Raw genomic sequence first — 20631 nt, 5'->3', positions numbered from 1 at the left:
CTTAATGATGCAGTATTGCTGTTACTCATCCAATACCTGAGCTCCTCCTGGTTGTTATGTGGAGGGGTGGGGAGAGAGGCGGGAACATCCACAGTTTTGGGTCCCTGCCCAATGGCCCGGGCTAGTAGATCTTCTTCAGTCCTAAAAGGTACATGTAGCGGCTTTGGGACCAGGCCTTTGGAGACTGTATAAAACAGGAGTATAATGTCAGACTGAATGAATTTCCTAAACCAGTTGTAACAATGTGAAATAGTAGGACAATAGGGACAAACTATTGAGAAAATACTTGAAAGTGACATTAAGGTACAGCCTCCTGTGTTCCTACCCATGACAGCTTTGCTGGCCAGCTCTTCTGTTGTGGCAAATCCATTGATCATTTTCTGTCGGTTCACAGGTGGTGGGGTGGGAGGAAGAGAAGCTGGCGGTGTTGGTGGATTGCTCAGGTTACTCTGCTGTAGGAATCGATAGCAATGCAAAGTTAGGACACCATGCTGCAGACACATTCCGTTTACCCAGGTTCAATATTGCTAAATAAGCAGATCTCACCTTATAGGCCAGTTGGGAGTAATAGTCAGAAACTCCATCTAGGGAGGCGCTGCCAAAAGTACCAGACAAGAGATTCTCTCCATTGAGCTGGCCGCTGCCATAGGGAGCAAAATGGGCAAAGTTGACCCCGATCAGAGGCTCCATGAGGGGCAGCAGGGAAAGCTGCTGTGTCGGGAAGGAAAACACAACCACAGGGAAGAGATACAGGTAAGATCAAAACATGATTAAATGGAATTATAAAATGATTCTTAGATTATTATATTCATATCATTTATATCATAATTCAGAATAAAGCTTTTTTCATTTCAAGCTATAATATTTGTACAATCTTTTGTTCCTAAAGATGTACAGAGGTACTAAAATCAATCTTACCTGTTTGATTTGGGTCATTACAGTGTCAGGGCCAGAATGCATCAGTTGCCTCTCATCTCCATCCTTCTTCCTCTTCTTGTAGCGAGAGGCAGGTTTGTCTCCTCCTTTTGGGGTCCTCTTGTTCCTCCCTTTTTTCTTCTCCTGTTCAGGGATCAGAGGACCAGGAAAGTCAGGGGCCCCATCAGAGTATGCCTGGAAATACATTTTTTTAAATTTAATTAAGCAACACTGTGGATAATGTTATTGCATTGTTTACAATTTTCTGTTTTTCTCTATAAATATGTAATGAAATGTGATCTGATCCTCACCAAATCCCAAATCAAATACAATGACTCATGCAAATTTAACCATGACAATATGAATCAGAATCACTACTTCTGTATGACTCACTATGTTGATTACTCCTCAAATGCTCTGTAACTTTAGAATAATTAAGACTCACCCCGTTGCTGTCCAGTGAGCTTTGCCGCAGAAGGGTTTTGCAGTCTACAGGCTCCTCTTCTTCTGAGCGCAGGCTCTCGTCTGACCTCTGTTGGGACAATCCAGGTGGTGGTGTGCTCTTGTTCTTCAGAAGGTGTTTAAGTAATTCATTGCCAGCATCACCCTTGTTTGGACTTTGCCCTGGAGGGAAGGGGGACACACTGCCCTTACTACCCTCCTCCTTCACAGAGTTAATTTCTGAGCCAATTGGTCCTTCTCTTGACCCATGACAATCACTGGCATCAATCTGCTCAAGCTTTATGTTGTCAAGGATTCTGTCATGCTCCTGAGCTTGTGTCCTTAAATCTGATGGGAGACCAGGTTGTCCAGACTGTCCTCCAGAAAGCTGCCTTTCCAGCTCCGAATGACTAGGGGTAGATGATCCAAGTAAGGGGGACCTCGACAGGTCCTGCTCAGTGAACAGATGGGTGTTTCTGGTTGGAGTTGAGGAGTTGTCAGAGATACATGGTGTGAGAGGGGCTGTAAGGTCAGAGTGTGGGGTTGACGGAGTCTTGACTGAATCGGCATCATCTTCTTTCTTCTTTTTGCGGGTTCTCTTCTTTTTACCCTTTTCATCTGGAATGATTTTGGAGTAGAGTTGGATGAGAGACTGGCCCGAGCCTGGAAAGTTAGAAGGCAGAGGTGTCGAGTCACCCCCAAATGGTGGACCGTCACCTGGCATCTGAAGCATCATTCCTGGGCCACTGAACTGACGAGGTCTGGGCTGTCCCTGTGGAAAGTTAGGTGTTTGTAGGGGAAGATTATCAGGGCCCAAACCGGGCCCCATATCCGGTGGCATCATCCCGTTGCCCATCAAAGCAATGGGGTGTAGGCCAGGTGGTGAGCCCATTCCATGCTGCATGCCCTGCTGCTGATGAAATCCAAGAGGCTGTTGCTGTAGAGGAGGTCTCTGAGGCTGCATGAAATCTTGTGGCAGCTCTGCATTAAAAAATGGCATCTGAGCGAGTTGTGCCATGTTCCCATCAGGTCCCATCATCCCTTGCTGCTCCATTTCCATACGGTGTTTCAGAGCTCTCTGTCGTTCAACTTCTTGCATGAGCTGCACCCGCTGTCTCTCCTGCTGCTCCCTAAGCCTCTCTCTCCTCTCCCGTTCCTGGAATCCTTCACTGAATGGATTGTTGTCATCAAACTTCACACCACCTGCCTGCATGGGTTTTATACCACCTGGTGGAGCTGGTGGTGCTTGGGGTTCCACGGGCATTTGTGAGTGCTGAGGTATGTTACCCATTGGCATCTGATGGGGTTGGCCTGGATTTCCCACAGGTCCCTGGGGGGGCATTACTGCTGGCATTCCTGGTCCACTCATGGGCATGGGAGCACCTGGATGCCAGCCAGGTGGTGGGTTAGGCAAACGTGGGGGTGCATTTCCCTGGCCAGGATGAAGCGGTATCTGCATCATGGGGTTCATAGGAGGCTGAACCATTGGTGGGCCACTGGGAACCATACCTGCAGGGCCTGGCATTGGGTGCATCCCAGGCATTATGGGTGTCATATTGTTTTGCTGCTGTTTCACTCTGTACTCTTCTATAAGTTCGGCATGTTCCTTCTGCTGCTTGCGAATCTGAAACAAAATGACAAACAAATGATATACTTACATGCTTTCAAGGGGTTTAATCGCATGTAAAGGTTTCCCCAAGGTAGCAAGTCAATGATTTTATTGTCAAACAGAAACTGAAGAACTAAATTTTAAGGTGGGAGTTAGAATAACCAGCCAAGAGCCTTTTTTCCCTAGCACTGCTCTTTTATGGATCAGAGCAGGTTGACAGGTGAAGTGGAGACACAGACCTGTGTGATCTGAATTCTTTGGTTATCATTTTGCAAGTCTGAAAGGAAAAAGCTACATGTACACCTTCCAATCATACCTTATACCCACATTGGCTGTTTGAGCAATTAGATTATTTAATTAATTAATTAATTATTAAGTAAGATTAATACTAATTAGGCTTTGCTATAAATATTGATGATGGAAGGCATAAAGAATGTTATTTTTCAGTCTTTTCTTTAAACATTCACTTCGTCAGAGCACTAGAAGCTCAATGCTTAAGGTGGCCACTCTGTGGAATAGGGCTGAGACAGGATTCAGTGGTGGAGCTTGACAGGCTGAGCATTTACCTGCTCCAGTTGTTTCTGCACTACACCCTGCTGCTCTGTGACATGTTTGAGCTGCTCAGCGTCCTCCTCAGGGAACTCTCGTCCTGCCTTCTTAGCTGTTCGCTGCTTGGCAGACAGGGCTTTCTTTGACTTTCTGTGAGCCCCAATCTTCTCTTCCAGAAACTTCTGTTGCATTTGAAGTAGTTGCTGGGTCTCTTTGAGCCACTCTTCATACTGAGCCCTCTGAGCATTGTCTGAAAGAAGAAAACGGATATTTGGTTAGCAATCTTGACAGCATTAAAAACAAACCTTGTAAGACATCTAGATATGAAAGACCTTCAAACCAAAATGAAAATGCATATATAATCTTAGAAAACTTACTGACAAATCCTGGTCCAAAGTTTGGAGGATTTGGTCTTGCTACTTGTGTCAGTTTCCCATCCTGAAAGGAAAGCAGGGTAGACAAGAGATATTTTACATTGTTATATGTAAAATATAACATTGTAATATAAATATTTATATGGTTATAAAACAGTATCTAACCAGATTAATTGTTCAATTACCTGTCCAACAACTTGTGGAGGTAGTGGTGTAGTTTCAGGACAAGGTGGTACAGGACCAGCTGGAAATCTATAATACAGCAATACCACAGCAATGGACAATTTCATCATACAATCCAATCAGAAATAATACATACACTCTCACTCAGTATTATAAGTTGTATTCAAGAAAACAAAACCCCCAAAGTGAACATTTTACCTATTCATAACCATTGGGGTTATTCCCATGTTGTTCTGAACCATGACTTTGTTGATGCCTTTCAGGGCAACCATTTTGGCTTTCATGATGGGGTCAGTGATGGCATCAAAATCTACAAATAAACAAGGCAATGTCAGAAATAACAAAATAACATTAACCTATATTGACATAAAGACCTTGTGGCCTAAATAATTTACCAATGTTGGGGAAGAAAGAGTCGCTGGAACGCTGTCGTATCATAGCTTGCATTTGCCTCTGCTGCTGTTGCTCTTGCCTCTCCTGGTCCAAGAGGTCCTGCAATAGCAGTGGCTGCTCCTCCAGCAAGAGAGGACGCTGTTGCTGGTTGTGCTGACCCAGCGCCGAGTTTAATGCTAGACTGCTCTGGTCCATTCCTGTGGTTAGGCCCATCTGTTGGTCTGCCCCAAAACTGGTCATAGAAGCTTCGCCTGCAGTGGCAGCATCAGGTATTGTTTGACTTATTGCAAGTCCAGAGCTCTGCTGTGTGTCAGTAACTTGGTTCTGCTGGGGCATGAGGTTACCTCCCTGACTGACAGATTCAATAATTGGATTTAATGATTGCTCTTCAGGCTGCTGCTTAATGAGTAAACTAGACAGGACAGGGGTAGAGTCAGGAGAGCACCCCCTGCTGACTCGAGGTTAAGGTGTTTCCAGTGGCTTGCTGGTCTACTACCTCAGGTGGTTTCTGACAGTCTTTGACCTCTGTTTTAATTTCTTGCCGAGGTGCCAAAGAAGCAGGGTCCTGACTCCCAGGGGTTTCCAGCTTTATTTCAGCTGAAGACTGTTCCCCAGAGGTCTCTGACTTTGTCAGAACAGATGATGAACTGGATGACGCCTCAGTGTTCAAGCTTTTATTGATATCTGTGGTGTCAGCATTATCATCTATAGGATCACTGAGATCCAGTTCCTCATTAAACATGTCTTTCTTGATGTCATCTAAGTCAGGGTCTGTATAAGCAATTATATCAAATTTGCCAGATGTTAGAAAGTCAACAAGATGTAGGTCATTTGTCTCCAAGTCTAGGTCTTTTCCGTCTTCAGGATCCAAATTTAAGTTTTCTAGGTCAGCATCCACTAAGTCTTTCACCTCCACATCCTCAAGATCTTTGACTGCTGATTCTTCTGCATCCAGTTTTTCCTCAACAGTTTCATTGCTAGCCACTGAGAGAGTCTCCGTGTGCCCAGCAGGGGGGGCACTCAGGATCATTGATGTTGCCATGTTGTGAGTCTCATTTGAGGCAGGCTGGCTCATGGATCTCATCAAAGGAGACTGTTTGAGTGTGTTGTTTCCTGACATTTGGCTTTGCTGATGAAGATTGTCCATACTGGCAGATAGCTGTACATGGCCAGTCTGGCTGGTCATTGGGTCTACCATTCTGGGCCCCTGACTTAAAGGGAACCTGGAATCATGTGCTCCTGGAAACCCTGCAGGCCTTTGACCCTGCAAATTGGGATCTATGTTGCTTCCTTGCATTGCGCCTGGTAGAAAAGGCATGCGTGGCCTGATATCGGCTGTTCTGTGTCGCAGCTCGATGAAGGGCTGGCCCATTATGTTATGCTGCTGCACTGGCATACCGCGTGAGGGAAAGTGCTGGGGCAAACCCATAGGGTTGCTTCCCATATTTTTAGCCATTTCAGCTGACATGCAGCGTCTCATTTGAGGAGGGATATCCTGCATTGGGTGTTGTCCTCGGGGAAAGAACTCTTGGGGACCAGGAGGTCCTACAACTCCAGGTGGATATGCAAACCTACAAACAGGATAAAAACATACAGCATATATAAAATGGAGGAAAGACATGACTAGGTTTGTGCAGTGCTGTGTAGTGGGTTAAAGAAATTTTAAAAAACTAAGGGCTACTAAAAATTGTGATATTTAAAAAAAAAAAAAAAACAAACCTTGGTCCCTGGTGTCTCAGATTAGGATCTACAGGATGTGGGCCCCGGGGAATTTGTCCCTCATTAGCGAAGGGGACACGCTGATCCCCTGGAAAAGGTCCAGGAAATCTCACTGGCCCTCTCATGGGTCCTTGCCCAGGATAAGGTGGAGGAGGTCGGTTGAACATTTCCCCCTGCTGCCCAGGGCCCTCTTGGGGCCAGGGTCGTGGTGTTCCTGGGCTTATGTTGACAGCAGGCTCCTGAGGACCCCTCTCCTGTCGAATGGCACTCCTCTGTTGCTGTTGTTTGAGAAGTAGTTCTCTAATTCGTTGTCGCTATGAAACAACACAAACAAAAAAAACTTTTTAAACTCTAGGTCTAAGGGTCAACCATTGCTAGTAATGACATTGCATCTTCAGAGATCAAGTCAATGTTAATTTTGGCATACTTGTACAGTTAATGTGTAGCACACAAAGCTTTCACTTCCAATGTTCTAATATAATGTATACGAAAACATTCACTGATTAGAAATAGGTTGAACTATTTTCACATACCGTGCATGCACTGACAACAAGGCAAAAACTTTAATACTGTACAATAAATATATGTACATTAAAGTATTAGAAAGAAAACAAAACTATTAAAGTTAGTTTTATTTTACAACCTGACATTAATTTTTGTGTAATTTGTGTCACTGATAAATGGAGCAAATCAGGAGGTTTGTTTGGGTAAAATATTAACATGCATTAGTTTGCTGTTGGTTTTTTGTTTTGTTTGTTTGTTGTCTGTGTGTTTGCATGCCCATGTTTTGAACTGCACTAAATTTCACTTGGATAGCGGCTCAAACTGTTGTATTGAATAAGGGATCATTTTCACAATGCTTTTATAATATTTTCAAAATAACAGAATAACTTAATTCAACACTGGTACAAAAATACAACTTTAATAGTAATGTATCAATTACACGATTTACAATACCAGCCACTGTATTCATGTACCTGTTTGAGTCTTTCCTCACTCTCAATGAGAGCAACACCCTGAGCGTCAGAGGATGCACCAGACATTTGTAGGTTGTTAGACAGTTGATTTGGGTCTTGAGGAACAGTTCCATTGTTACCCACACCTGGCTGACCTTTCATTTCAATTTTTTCTGTTATTTGTGGATGAGGGGTCATAGGGGCTTGTTCAAATGGGTCATGGCTGGGTGTCTGACTGGGTCTTCTGGAGGGTGACTGAATAAATCCATCTTCAGACACACTTGGGTGTTTTGGTGTTTGTGACCCTGGGTGAGGGAAAGGCTCTTGAAGCCTTCCCTGGGATGGGGAGAAAGGATCCTGGTTTACCATTGGACCAGGCCTGGACATTTGCCTGCCAAGTCCATCAGGACCAGGCCGTGGGGTCCCTGGAGGCTGGATGTAAGGGTCATTAAGCATTGGTCTAGGGCCTGCAGGCTGAGAAAACATGTCACTAGTCCCAGGCCTTGATGTTCCAGGTGTACTAGTAAATGGTTCTATTGGGACCCTCTGACTACCTGGTGATTTTGAAAATCGTTCTCCTACCGGGGGCCGTGGAGTACCTGGTGGGTGAACATAAGGGTCCACTGAATGAGAAGGTGACATTCTCTGTCCTGAGTGAGGCTGATGATTGAACTGGTTCATTCCACTGGGGCGTGGAGTAGCAGGAGCTTGTGAATAGGGGTCTGATGATGGGCTAGGGATGTTTGATGGTTGACCGTAGTTGTCATGTGGACGTGGGGTGCCAGGGGGTCGAGCATAAGGCTCAAAAAATGGGCGAGCTTGAGCACCAGGTTCACTCATGGTTCGTTGGTTACCTGTAGACTGAGAAAAAGGGTCAGCAGGTGGCTTGTTGGGCTGGGCAAAAGGGTCATATGTGAAGTGGTCAGGCCTTGGAGTGGAAGGTGCATGAGCATAAGGATTTCTAGATATTTGAGTCATTGGTCCGGGCTGAGCAAATGAGTGCCCCTGAGGATGATGCTGACCCATTCTAGGAGGACTAGTGAAGCTGTCATTCCCCACTGGTCTTGGTGTATGTGTAGGTTGAGCATAGGGGTCGTTCTGCTGATTCTGGGAGTACCTGTCATTAAGATGTGGACCTGATCGGTTGAAAGGATCCTGAGCCTGAGGAGGTGGCATAGGTGTTTTGAACAAAGGAACTGAGCCAGACTCATTACTTCCAGGGATTGGTGTTAGTAAAGGCCTTGAGTAAGGATCAGACAAGATCATCCTGTTCTGAGCCATACGCTGATAGGCTTCATTTCTTATCATCGGCCTTGAGAATGGATCTCTTCCTGGAGAACCCATCGGGGGCCTTCCCTGAGCAGCCTGACTAGCCCTGGGAGGACCCATAGGCTTCAAAAAAGGGTCAATTTCCCCAGTTGGTCTTGGGGTGTCAGGAGGTTTGGCATAAGGATCACTGCTCATGGATGTTGGAGAACCAAATGATTCATAAGCAGGAGAAGGCCGACCTCTGTCCTGATGCTCCGTCAAAGAGGTTGGTGATTTACCAGATTCTACAGTCATTCTGCGACATGTATTTGGCCCAAGAGTTGGTGGTCTTGGTGTCCCAACCATCTTGCCATATGGGTCCCATGGAGAGGAGGGTCTGGAACCAGAGGAACCTGGTGAGAATACCTGTGGCGACTGAGGCTGGGAGGAAGGGCCAGATGGAGGTGGAGGAGGAGGTCTTAAGAACACATCCTCTGCAGGACCTGAAGTGGGTGTATCCTGCAGCTGAGGTCTGGCAAAGCTTTCTTTAGAGTTGATCTGCTGCATGGGGGACATGCTGCCATTGCTGGGCTGGGAAGCGGGGCTCTGGTTGCCACTGTTGTTTCCATCTCCCTCGGACTGGCTGTTGGTCTGCTGCTGTTGCTGCTGTTGCTGCTGCTGCTGGAGTTGCTCATTCTTCACTTGTTCCAGTTTCTGAGTAGCTTCAATCTTGGCTTGCTGTTTGCTCTTCTGCCTCATTTGCTGTTGGGGGAGCACAGTGAAAAGTGGGATTAGGCATCAAAAGGAATACAGCAAATGTCAGTTTCATGCCAAAAATGAACTGGACCTACTAACCACCAATGTCATCAGGGTTAATGTGGAGGATAGTGTAGATGTTTACGGAGCTTTACTAAACCACCACTTCTTAGCTGTCTTAAAATAAAGTGGACCTGCCCCTGCATTCGCTGACTTCATTGCATACACTCTTACCTGTCTAAACTTCCACTCTTGTTCATGCTCTGACTCTTTTGGTTTCAAAGGGTCTTTAAACAGCAGTTCTGTGTCTAGTGGTATGTTGGGATCAAACACCTCAGGGGGCTGTTGTTGCGGATGGTGCCTCTTCACAGTCTCATTTGACATCTGGACTTTGTTGATGCGCAGGGCTGCTCGGTTATCTCTTGCCTTTTGCTAAACAGCAAATCAACCACAACAATAGATCAGATAAATATACTTTGTAAACACGAGATTGTAGAAAAACATATATTATCAGTGCAATCCTGATTCTGTAAAACCTGCTGGCTAGATCAACTAGACAAAACTAGCTGCCAGATCACAGTTAGGATGTTACATCTGGATGTTAAAAAAAAAGAGTGTAACCAATGGCAAAATATCGTAAATTCACTAATGTAGGAAACATTTTTAATCAAGACTAGCTCTGTGAAACTAGCCTCTGCCAGATAAAATTACATCTAGTGAACTTAATTACTGAGACTATAGTGAGTTCTAACACTGAGCAGGGCTTCCTATGTTAATTAGTTCATCTGTGAATGGGTGGATTTTAAATTGCATTGGCAAGAGGCCATATGCGATACAGGAATCTGCATTCTGCATGCTAATATGCCAGTGCCACTAGTATTGGCAGTTCAAGATCTGGCCTTACACTGGTTTAACAAGATAATTGAAGAAATCCAACAGTATGAGTGATCTTACCACATACGGTGCCCTGTCTTGAGAACTAGCTTTCCTCCACAATTTTGCAATTTGCTTTACTCTTGTAGACCAGTCTGTTGAAAGAATAACAGTTGTCATGCCAACAGGCTCATAGAGCAAATTTTTTTTTTTTTTTTTTTTTTACTGTGAGACAGTGCAGTGCTTAAATCCAAACAATAAGCCAGACATAAGTAGAAATAAGAGCAATTACAAAAACAAGCAATAAATAGATAAATAAATCACTGACTAATAGTGGACAATTAATCAGTGGTGGACACCACAGTAGAGCTTTAACAGGTGTAAACCAACCTGGATATTCTTCTTTGAGGTTGGGGAAATTGACATTGGTATACAGGACGGGTGCAACAGTGGCTAGCTCTCCAAGTGTCTCCTCCTTCTCCCACTTGAGTGTACTCCTTTGGGCATTTGACATGGCTTCAGTCTCCCCCTCAGGCAGAGATCCAGAAGATGTAGGGCTGGGACCATGTGCAGGGGACGGCCATGGACCAACTGCCTCTCTAGGCATTTGATTGAACTTTCTATCCCTGAAACAAAGGAAAAGAGGACATATAACATTCTTGTCTCACAACACTGATTTGGTGGAAAACAAAGAAAAAAAAAAAAAAGCAATTTGTGTTAACTTGAAACAGGACAACAGTGCATTACCTTGGATTGTCACTGAAAGGCATACGGTTAAGAGGGGAGAAATTTTCTGGGATGCAGGGCCCTGCGCCTGGATTTGTAGGGAAGCGCTGGTTTGGTCCCATCATACCATTTATCATTGGCATCCTCGGAAACATGGAGTTCCCTGCAGGCATAATTTTAAAGGTAAATCATATTTTCAAAAACAAAGTCAAATGTTATGCAAGGCCACATCAAAGTAATTAATGATGTACCTGTGTTTGGGTGCGACATGCTAGTCCCAGGTGTGGCAGGCAGAGGCCCTGGACCAGGGGGTTGAGGCACCTGTGGTGGTTGGCTCGTGCTGGGGCTGAGAACTGCTGTGAAGAGATCCTCGACATCTTTACCTTCCAGCTCTGTGAGAGAATGTGAATATATTTTTCAATTAAATTGGCAAAGGGGAACATATGAATAGTCCTTTTCAAATTATTAATTAAAAAGGATTACTGCAGAGTTAGGAATTATTTTTAAGAAGATATAACAACAACAACAACAAAAAAAAGACATCTGTACAGTGTATCACACCAACCCATATAACCTTACTTAGCAGAAGACTGAACCCTACTCCAACTGCTAAAATAACACTGCATAAGGACTTTATAGTTACATCAAATATTGTGTGAAAACAGTGACTCCAAGGATATGATGCTACAAAAAATATGAATTGCTCTTTACAAACCTGGAATTTTGTAAAGTTTGCTGAGAATTGATTCTGAAACAAGAAACAGGAGAAAACAGATTATTCATCTTATATGAAGATGGAAGCTGAAAGTGTTGTGGATGTCTGGTCTGTCTGCCCAAACTGACCATCCGTGACCATCTTGTCCAATTCTGGACTGAGAATCCCATCAAGGGGTTCCTCTGGGAGGGTTCGAGGTGTCCTCCGGCCAGGATGAGAGTGGGCCGCCACTGGGGAATTGTCTGCCAGGGGCCCAATGTCCAGACCAGCTGTGGAAACACACACAGACATACAAAAAACAAATCATAACATGCACACACGCATACACAAACACACACACATGCAAACACAAAGCAACCATCAAAATACCCAACCTAGAACGTGATCACTAATATAGACTTGAAGTGAAAACATGTTTATTATAACAGTTTGTGGAATGTAATCAAAACTGAAAAGTATATGATTACAGCTCCTTGGGGTTCCTGTGTTGTTTAAAAGAAGTGTTTTGGAAACTAAAGAGACAGAGAGGTCATACTAATTCTCAGCAAAGACACACAAATACTGCTTTGACCCATCATGTACATTGGTCCTTTGTACTATATAACCATGTATTCTCTATGAAAAAGAAGACACTGAATACATTTTAAGTAATTAAATGCAGAACTGCATCAACATGATGATGGTTGCAATCATTAATTGGCAATATCTCTTATTAAGCTGAACAAAATCGTCTTTACAAAGAACGAAGGACACTGTTTTTTTATTATCCAGTCTGAGAACAGAAAACCTTCACTGTCTTCAGGAACTGGAAGGACAGTTACCAAAGCCTCTTGTTCTCCAACTTGCTCGGTTCTAAGATACTCAATTTTATGAAATCTAAAAGTCCTTGTCATTTTGTTTCTTTGCTGCCTTGAAGACATCTTCAATTAGGCAGCAGTGAATTTGGTGGTTTGCTTTAATTTATTTAAAGAATGTCACCACTGTAAAACGATGCAGGAGGTTCACAAACAAAGATCGACGCACCATACACTTCTGGGTGAATACTGTGCACTGGGTTAGGTAAGCACTAAGCAGTTTATGAGTGTTAAAACAATCTGAGATGGCTGAGAAAAGCTAAGTATGAAGCAGCTTATACACATGCACATTAAAATAGAAACACACACTGTAAGAGAGGTGGAGTGCACTAAAGCAAGGGATTAGGAGGCCATAGCACCCTTACCAAAAGGAAGAGGTGAGCTGTCAACCTGGAAGGGGCAAAAATCAAGACCTACAAGAACCCAAAACCAGATAAAATGAGTGAAAAAATAGTGGAGACAGAACAAGCACAACACGCTTTAGACAATGCAAACAAACAAAAGATAAAACCAAAAATGAACAAAAAGATATTTGTTAAAGAATGTGGCAAAAGCAAAAATAAACTGTCTGAGGAAGTTTCTGAACCCTTGAAGAAAAGATTTTGTAAACCCACAGCTAGGTGACTATTAATAAAGTCTAGTCGCTGTGACTGTCTGTGAGATTTATGACGCACCAGAGTCACTGCTCGGCTTTTCCAGCATTCCCAAGATGTCTGCATCAGTGTTCAGAACATCAGAAAGATCAACTAATGGTTCCTCAGATGTATCTGTAGATGGGGAAAAGGAAGAAACAAAAAAGAAAAAGAAAAAAGAAAAAACCAAACTGTCACAAATCATAACTGATGGTGATGTTGAATGAACATTAAAGTATGATTTGGAATAACTTGCTTGGATGCCACATATAGAATTTAAAGATAGAATGAACTGTTTAGTATGTACACAATCAACACTGAAAGAACTCATATGTTGAGGTAATTAAAATGACGCCCAGAGTACTGCTGCAAAAGACATCAGCTCCGATAGCAGGTTTTCCAAGTATTAAATCATATTAGGCATTGACCCCACTGTTTTCTGTTAAACATTAGGCTATATATGGAGTCAACAGTCTTTAATGTAACATAGCATTTGACCTCAAGCTTTCAATCACTGCACTTCATTATTTGAAAGAAATGACTAAAAATGCATATTTGGTTTCTTGCAAACTCATCTCACCTAAATGCAACACATTTCTATTCCACAATCTTCTCCCCTTAAGAATGTTCCATTTTCTTCATATTTGGATTTTTAAAAATGTTTGAAAAATCCCATTATTGTCTGAAGGTCGCCATTGTCAAGGGTACAGTGTTTTATTTCTTCAAACAGCAGTGGTTTAGCCGTTATTTCTCTCCCTTTCAAACAGCAGCACATAATTTTCTGTAATGCAAAACCACCACTTAGTGCTGATATTTTCCTTTCTCTGGTTGTTCTTAATTGAAGTATTTTGTTATCCGTGCAAAGATCTATAGAAAATAAATGTTTGGTCTCTCTATCACTTAACATTAATGATAGAAATATTTGTAAACCATGCTATGGATTGGAAACGTCAAGTCTCACAGGGCTTAGTTTTCAACCATTTCTTTGAACGCAATTTTTTTTGCAAAATGGATATTAAGAATAAAAATGACAAGACCTGCTTCACTTAAGAATTTCTATGTTTTATACTCTGGTCTTTACTGAGGAGGTAAAAGACTGGATAATATGTACGTTGGACTGAGTTCAACAGGTTTGGGTATTTAGCAACTTGGAATGAGACCAAAAACAGAACTTGTTATCGTAACCTATTCACCTGATAGACGACATAATAAACATACTGTATCAAAACACTTTGCTAGCATGCATGAAATCCACATTCATGGCAGACTGGCAGTTATTTGGAGTTGGACGTGACAGGCCATGCTAAATATGTTCACCACTCAGTATCGCTACTATTCTATTACATGAGGCATGTTGTTTTCTTGCACAACCAGTTGTTCCCGTCTGCACAAGGGACATGTGACATTTGTTGTAAGATTGAGAGACAGATCGAAAGTGTAAGAGACAATGAGCGAGCAGGCAAGACAGAGCAAGCTTGAAAGCTATAACAGTAACTTCACTTATTCTGTATTTAAAGAATGAAATTCTGTGTTTGACGCAGGTGCAGACTGACCACAGATTAACCTCACGTTTTGTGAATGGCTGAAACACAGTCTGAACATGTCTGGTGGACCTATATGAGAAGGAATGAGACTCTCATTGGGTAACCACTCTTAAGAGTCACAGGAGAAAAATGCAATGTATAAATTAGCAGGAACCAAAATAAAAATAAGGCTGTATCAATCCTGTCCAGCACAAGTCATTCTCAGTTACCTGATCATATCTAATTAATTAGTCCATTTCTAGACCAAAGCACTGTGTATACGTACGTGCTGCTGTGGGTCTGGTTGGGAGGGATGTTGTTGAGGAACTGAGCAGAGGGTCTGACGAAGGGTCTAAAAAGCTGGTGGCAGGGTGCTTCCTCTCCACTTGACTTTGTCCTTCTTCCAGTAACCCTGACTCGACCCCCTGCTGCCTGCTCTGTTTGCTTTTGTCCAGCAGATCTTTTCCAAAAAATGCCTCCTGAACACGACAATACAAAAGACTGGTTACTTCTGTGTTGACAGCCTTCTTCAAAAACCATTTGCTCAGCGTTCTTGACATCCTTAAGAAACACAACACCATGTCACACAAAATCATTCAATGCATATTAAGAACAGACCAAAGAGAAACAGATGAGCTCTCAAACCAACAGTCCTGCTGCTGCTCACCTCACTTTTGTCAGGACCTACCTCCCCCAACCACACATACCCACAAGTCATCCATTATCTTCAGTGACATGTAACTGCAGATCCCTGCTGCATCAAGACATTAAAAACCCAACATGTTGCTATCTCAATAATTAATGAAATTTTCTTCACTGTGTCAGACCTTTAGGTTAGACTGAACATCCTCCACCTCCCCCTGCTGTGGCGAGATAAAGAGCAGCACTGACAGCTGCTGGTGGCCTAATGCACATCACATATCTATGTTTTGGCCAACACAAGGTGACACTGAGATACTAGCTAGAGACAAGGAGCCTTGAAGTCAACTCTGGTTAAGCTTTTACATGTCAATTCACAACCCAGACAGTAGCCATTTAAAGAGCATGGTCAAAGACGAGCATCCTCTACTGCGAGTTCCTTTAGGCTGTTCCTTTTTCAAAAAAGCTCACAGAAGGGGCACCGTGGCCCAAAGTTCTGTAAGTGGTTTCCAGGCAGTGTACTTTGGATTCCCAACCTTCCCAAGGGTGAGATAAAATGCATTTTATGAAGATATGGCATGACAAGACCAGACAATCTGTGAATACAAGGCTTGCATAATAGTACAACAAAAATAGCTCTGAAATCAACTTGCACAATATGCATTGTTTAATAAAAGAGAAACATCCACTACTACAGACATGATGCCTACATCGATGAACTGTGCTGAATGGTATTGGCAATAATGCTAATACAGATGTTTACATTATATGATTATATAGAGTCAGACCTGCAAGTAGGTTGGAAAGGCCTCCTCCAGTTTGGTTTTCTTCTTTCTATAGCGTTTCTTTATTTTTTCTGGGACCTCTGGTCCAGGGGGTATCTCATCCACAGGAGTATCAGGCAGTGCCTCTGTCCATCCTGCAACACAGAAAAGAAATGCATCAGCAAAAACTGCAGTGAGACTTTACTTGGGCACCCTGCCTTAATCCACTTCTCCAAAAGAAGGATGCCATCTGTAATCCAATGACTTGAGGAGTTACAATATAATTATTTTTACTAACTTCCTTACTCAGCATCTTTGGAACAAATATATGATAAACTCAGAATAAATAAGTTACTTCACTGTAGTGTGTTGCAGTGTACACCAGGCTGTCACCCTGTCAGTGTTATTGGCCTCCGCCACCACCACATCAAAATCCTTGGGAAACACTGAACTGTTATATCTCATGACAATCTACTATAATGCAAAAGGCGGATGAATCATTGATGTACAGACCCTCTTCTTTTCCAACAGGAATCTCTGACACAGAGCCAGAGGAATCCTTTCTGCTGAGGGATCGTTTGGCCTTGCCTGGACCTTGGCCTGGACGGCTCCTCTGACGAACCATGAACCCGCCAATGCCTTGCAATTTAAAAAAAAAAGATATTATAAGTTAATAAAAAAAGAAAAAGATTTTGATATACCAGAGGTGAAATGATTTGAAATATACTGAGCTATGAGTGGTTCCTATCAATTGTTTAAAGAATTTAGCATTAAAGTTATATCTATCTGTATATCAGAGGCCCTGAGATGGCAGTGCTTTGCTGCAGCTACAACGGTGGGCATGTACTGCTCCATTTTATGCTTCAGAGGAGCTGTCTCCTTCAATCAGGTGCCCTACCCGGACGGTACGGTTTCCTCTTCCTCTTCTTGCCGCCATCGGCCCCCTTGGAGTCGTCTTCTGCTGGCTCTCGCTCCAGGCTTGAGTCAGACTTCCCTTCACAATCTAGGAGCTCTGCCTCTGTGAGAGGAAGAGACCACTGATGATGAGTGACGGCGCAGCGGCACAGAACACCCCAGACAGGCCTCTGAACACTGCGCCAGGGTCAATTTTAGCTGAACTCCTCTCAGTGGCAAGACATTAGCCTGATTGAAATTAAGTTCACCAGTTCCATTACTAAGGACATTTCCAGTAAGGCTCTTTTTTTAAACTCTCATTTCTTATTTTAATGGCAAGTTCCAACATTTTTTCAAGTCTAACTAGGAAAAAGACTTTTAATATAGGGCAAAAATTGCATCCCATTGAAATAAGATGCATCTTACCAGTGCTGCATTTAAAAAATATATATATATTTTAGGCAGCACATAAAGCTCATTATATAAAACTCAACCCTTTTTGGATACTTGCATTTATTTATTTACTGAATAATATTGTGAAAAGGGTAAGGATAGTATGCCGCTACTAGCCATTTTAACTAATGATAGTTACACTGACAGCAAGCATTAACATAAGGTGAGCAAATTACACTATGATTCTAGACAGGATACACAGCATTGAAATTAAACATGTCATGTAGGCTACTTTCTGCTGGTATAATTTGGCATCAGCTCTTAGTAGGTTAGGTGTGAACTTTACAGCTATATAGTTATAAAAACAGAGTTACCAGATTAAATACAAACTTAGAACCTGTACCTCTGTTTTCCTCCATGTCTTCATCACGGCAATGTTCTGAGAGGGGATCTACAGGAGCCTGAAGCACTGCAACACTGTTCTGGTTAATGATCTTCAGCTTCAGCTTGGGCTTGGGTTTCCTCCGCCGTGAGGCTGTAGCAGACAAGCTCTGGAGCTGGCAAAGCCCTGACTCTGTCAAACAAACACCATCCTGGGTGTAGGTCCTTGACAGATCTGACAATACAAACAGGCTAGTCAAATCATCTTGTAGGACAAATAATCTGTTATTTATAAATCATCAATTTTGAAGCTGTCAACTTACCAACTTCCTTAGCTTTTGTAACAATCTGCGTCATAACCACAGGCTCAATGGTGTCCCTGGCCTTGGTCACAACTGCAGCAGCACAAGATTCATAAAAGCCATTAAAAACATTAACATACATGCACACACACAGAGGCATTAGGAAAAAGAGCAATCACGATGTTCCCACCTTTAGTGGTCTTGAATGATCGGCACATTGTGCAGTCAAAGCTGCTGTCTGCAGCTTTTTCTACATCTTCCTCTGAATGGAGACCCTGACATGTAGCGTGAAACCATCTGCACATAAAACAGGGAGTTCAGATAACAGCCAATTATTTAAAAAAAAAAAAAAAAAAAAAAAAAAATCTAAAGAGCGTTGTCAGCTGAAGACGACAGGTTTTGTAGAAACACTGCACACCTGTCACATTGGCGGCATTGCACGATGATCGCGCCTTCACTGAAGTCCACCAGGCAGATGGGGCATGTTGCAAGACTGGCACAGGGGGCACACTGGGTGTAATTATTCTGCCAGTCACACCTTAGACCGGGAGTGGTGGCACCACACTGGGTACAGGACACACACCTGCAGGAGACAAGGACGACAGAGGTCAGTCCAGGTTCTACCCAACAGATTCTATGCATTGTGAAAATCCAGCCTGCTCATTACACTGTTGACATGCTGCATATATGAAATCATGTATTCGTTTGCCATCGTTAGGAATTTCAATTTAGGTAACCCCTTCTCCATTTTATGATGCAATCACACATATGGATGCAACATTTGTGGCAGCAGCTGGGCTCTTGCAAACCCTCTGCTCCAACTGGACAGCCACTGTCTAGTCTTGGGAAAATTGGAAAACTAAGACCCTGACGATGAGCTTTTTCTCTAGTTTATAATTCCTTCATGTTGTGTAGTAAACTGAGAAACAGTTTCGATTTACTCTAGAATCGTGATGATCTGAGTGGATATTTGAACCTGTATGAATTAGCCCTTCTCATTACTTGGCTTTGTATTGTTGTATAATGGCGATGATTTTCAAACAGAAATAGGTAAGAAAACTTTAAAAATTGATTATTTGGTCTCTCAGTGCTGGAATACTGCCCTTCTGACAGGACTGGGTGCAACAAACAGTAACATGTTCAACATATAAGTGTTTACTGCTTCTAGTAAATGCAAATTTACTTCTGATTACATGAATTCCACTTTGAAAAAAATTAATAAATAGGTGACGCGATTACTAAGTTCCCCACCACTTGCACTTCCAGCTGTCCTTGGGTACGTTCTGCAGTGGAGGATCCAGGCAGTAGGTGTGATAACTGATGTCACAGTCATCACACAGCAGCAAACGGCCAGGATCTGTGGCCTGGCCACAGGCCTCACACACTGTACACTCCAGACAACGCCAGCCTTTACTCAGCACCACTTTGGTGATCTGTCAAATTAACAATGACGCATTAATAAGTAAGGATGATAATGCTGCTATGTACTGTACGGTATACTCAATTTATAATGTACAAACTCAACACTAGTAAAAGCACCTTTATGCCGACACAGAATGGATGGTAGCACTGGCCACACTGAGCACATGCTAAGAGCCGGCCCTCTGCACCAAGGCCAAAACTTCCACACACCACACACATGTCCTAAAAGGAAGGAAAACATTATTGATTTAAATAATTCCTGAAGATAAAAACAAAATACACTAAACTGATAACAGCTCAACATGCAGTTCAGTTTTATTATCAGCACCCTAACACATGGGTGTAAATATGCTCTGCAAATGCCAGTGGCTATGACAATTAAAGGACAGTGTCTATATTGTTGCTATAATAAAAGAAAGGGTAAAACAAAATGTTTTCTTTAACCCAAACCTGTGGGTGGAAAAAAAAAAAAAAAAACCCAGTGCAGCTGTTATATATATATCTTCTAATATAAATTTGCATAAAAGTATTTTGAAAGGTAAGGTTAAAAGAAAACAGGATGCTTTTGGAAACACAGTCTTAAGACCTTTTTTAAACCCTGGATGACTGTGTGAGCCCCTTTTCACACTCACAGCTACACACACAGCTGAGAATCAGATCGGCTTTTCTTTGAGTCATTCAGAGATGGGTGCCTACAAAACAGTACCTCAAATGTACTGTTTATTTGCATAGTTACTTTATTTACCAGTAGTCTGCAACAACAGACAATTTCAATCTGTGAATTACCATCTCACACTGCTAACTTCAGATAACACTGATGAACATTTGACAGTGGTCATCATCTTAGTGTTTATGGAATTAAATTCAGGATATTAACATTATTTTGAAGCCACAAAGTGAGAAACGACAAATTTTCAATATCATCTCGTGTTATATAATCGATTTCATTTGCCGCAGGCAGTTGGCGGTATCTCCACAGGAATTAATGATCTCCAGTGGGAGAGGTCTTTAAGCACAGATTTGATTTCAGGCCATCTAACTAAATGAAGAAATTCATGGATGAGGATTTATACGTAAGCCATACTCTTAGGAGTTCCTCCCAAAAACAAACAAGAAAAGACAAAAACAAACACCTGTTTCAGCGTGAAACTGTCATTGCTCGAGAATATGACCACTGTGTTATGCATGGCATTTTCCTCCTCCTCCTTGAGTGGGTATGGTGTTTCTATCGTAGTGATCTGCATGTCAGAAAATAAACACGATAATCAAACATAGGTCCCAACATTTTTAGAGTTAGTAGGACAAGTTGAAATGCACGTGCCATAATGAACTGGTTTCTTTCCATTATTCTTTAAGCTGCTGAGTTGATT

At 42.5% G+C, this 20631-nt stretch overlaps 1 protein-coding gene across 1 annotated transcript in view; it reads right to left on the bottom strand.

Annotated features, from left to right (window-relative positions):
• kmt2cb (lysine (K)-specific methyltransferase 2Cb) overlaps positions 1-20631 on the bottom strand; it is a 56461-nt gene that overhangs the window by 7075 nt on the left and 28755 nt on the right. The window contains 33 exon segments of the mRNA XM_026374519.1: positions 37-184; positions 326-452; positions 547-711; positions 919-1110; positions 1361-2980; positions 3532-3764; positions 3892-3952; positions 4074-4140; positions 4270-4381; positions 4467-4899; positions 4901-6035; positions 6184-6497; positions 7161-9149; positions 9378-9575; positions 10098-10171; positions 10407-10642; positions 10764-10905; positions 10994-11134; positions 11458-11490; positions 11586-11726; positions 12677-12724; positions 12986-13078; positions 14753-14945; positions 15894-16024; positions 16383-16508; positions 16768-16887; positions 17560-17772; positions 17861-17932; positions 18030-18136; positions 18258-18422; positions 19091-19272; positions 19379-19483; positions 20395-20499. Coding sequence (XP_026230304.1) covers positions 37-184; positions 326-452; positions 547-711; positions 919-1110; positions 1361-2980; positions 3532-3764; positions 3892-3952; positions 4074-4140; positions 4270-4381; positions 4467-4899; positions 4901-6035; positions 6184-6497; positions 7161-9149; positions 9378-9575; positions 10098-10171; positions 10407-10642; positions 10764-10905; positions 10994-11134; positions 11458-11490; positions 11586-11726; positions 12677-12724; positions 12986-13078; positions 14753-14945; positions 15894-16024; positions 16383-16508; positions 16768-16887; positions 17560-17772; positions 17861-17932; positions 18030-18136; positions 18258-18422; positions 19091-19272; positions 19379-19483; positions 20395-20499 — 9221 coding nt within the window.

Source organism: Anabas testudineus, chromosome 17 (assembly GCF_900324465.2).
Source record: "Anabas testudineus chromosome 17, fAnaTes1.2, whole genome shotgun sequence".
Lineage (NCBI taxonomy): Eukaryota > Metazoa > Chordata > Actinopteri > Anabantiformes > Anabantidae > Anabas > Anabas testudineus.
Note: the sequence above shows the minus strand (reverse complement) of the source record. Positions and strands in the feature narration are given on the sequence as shown.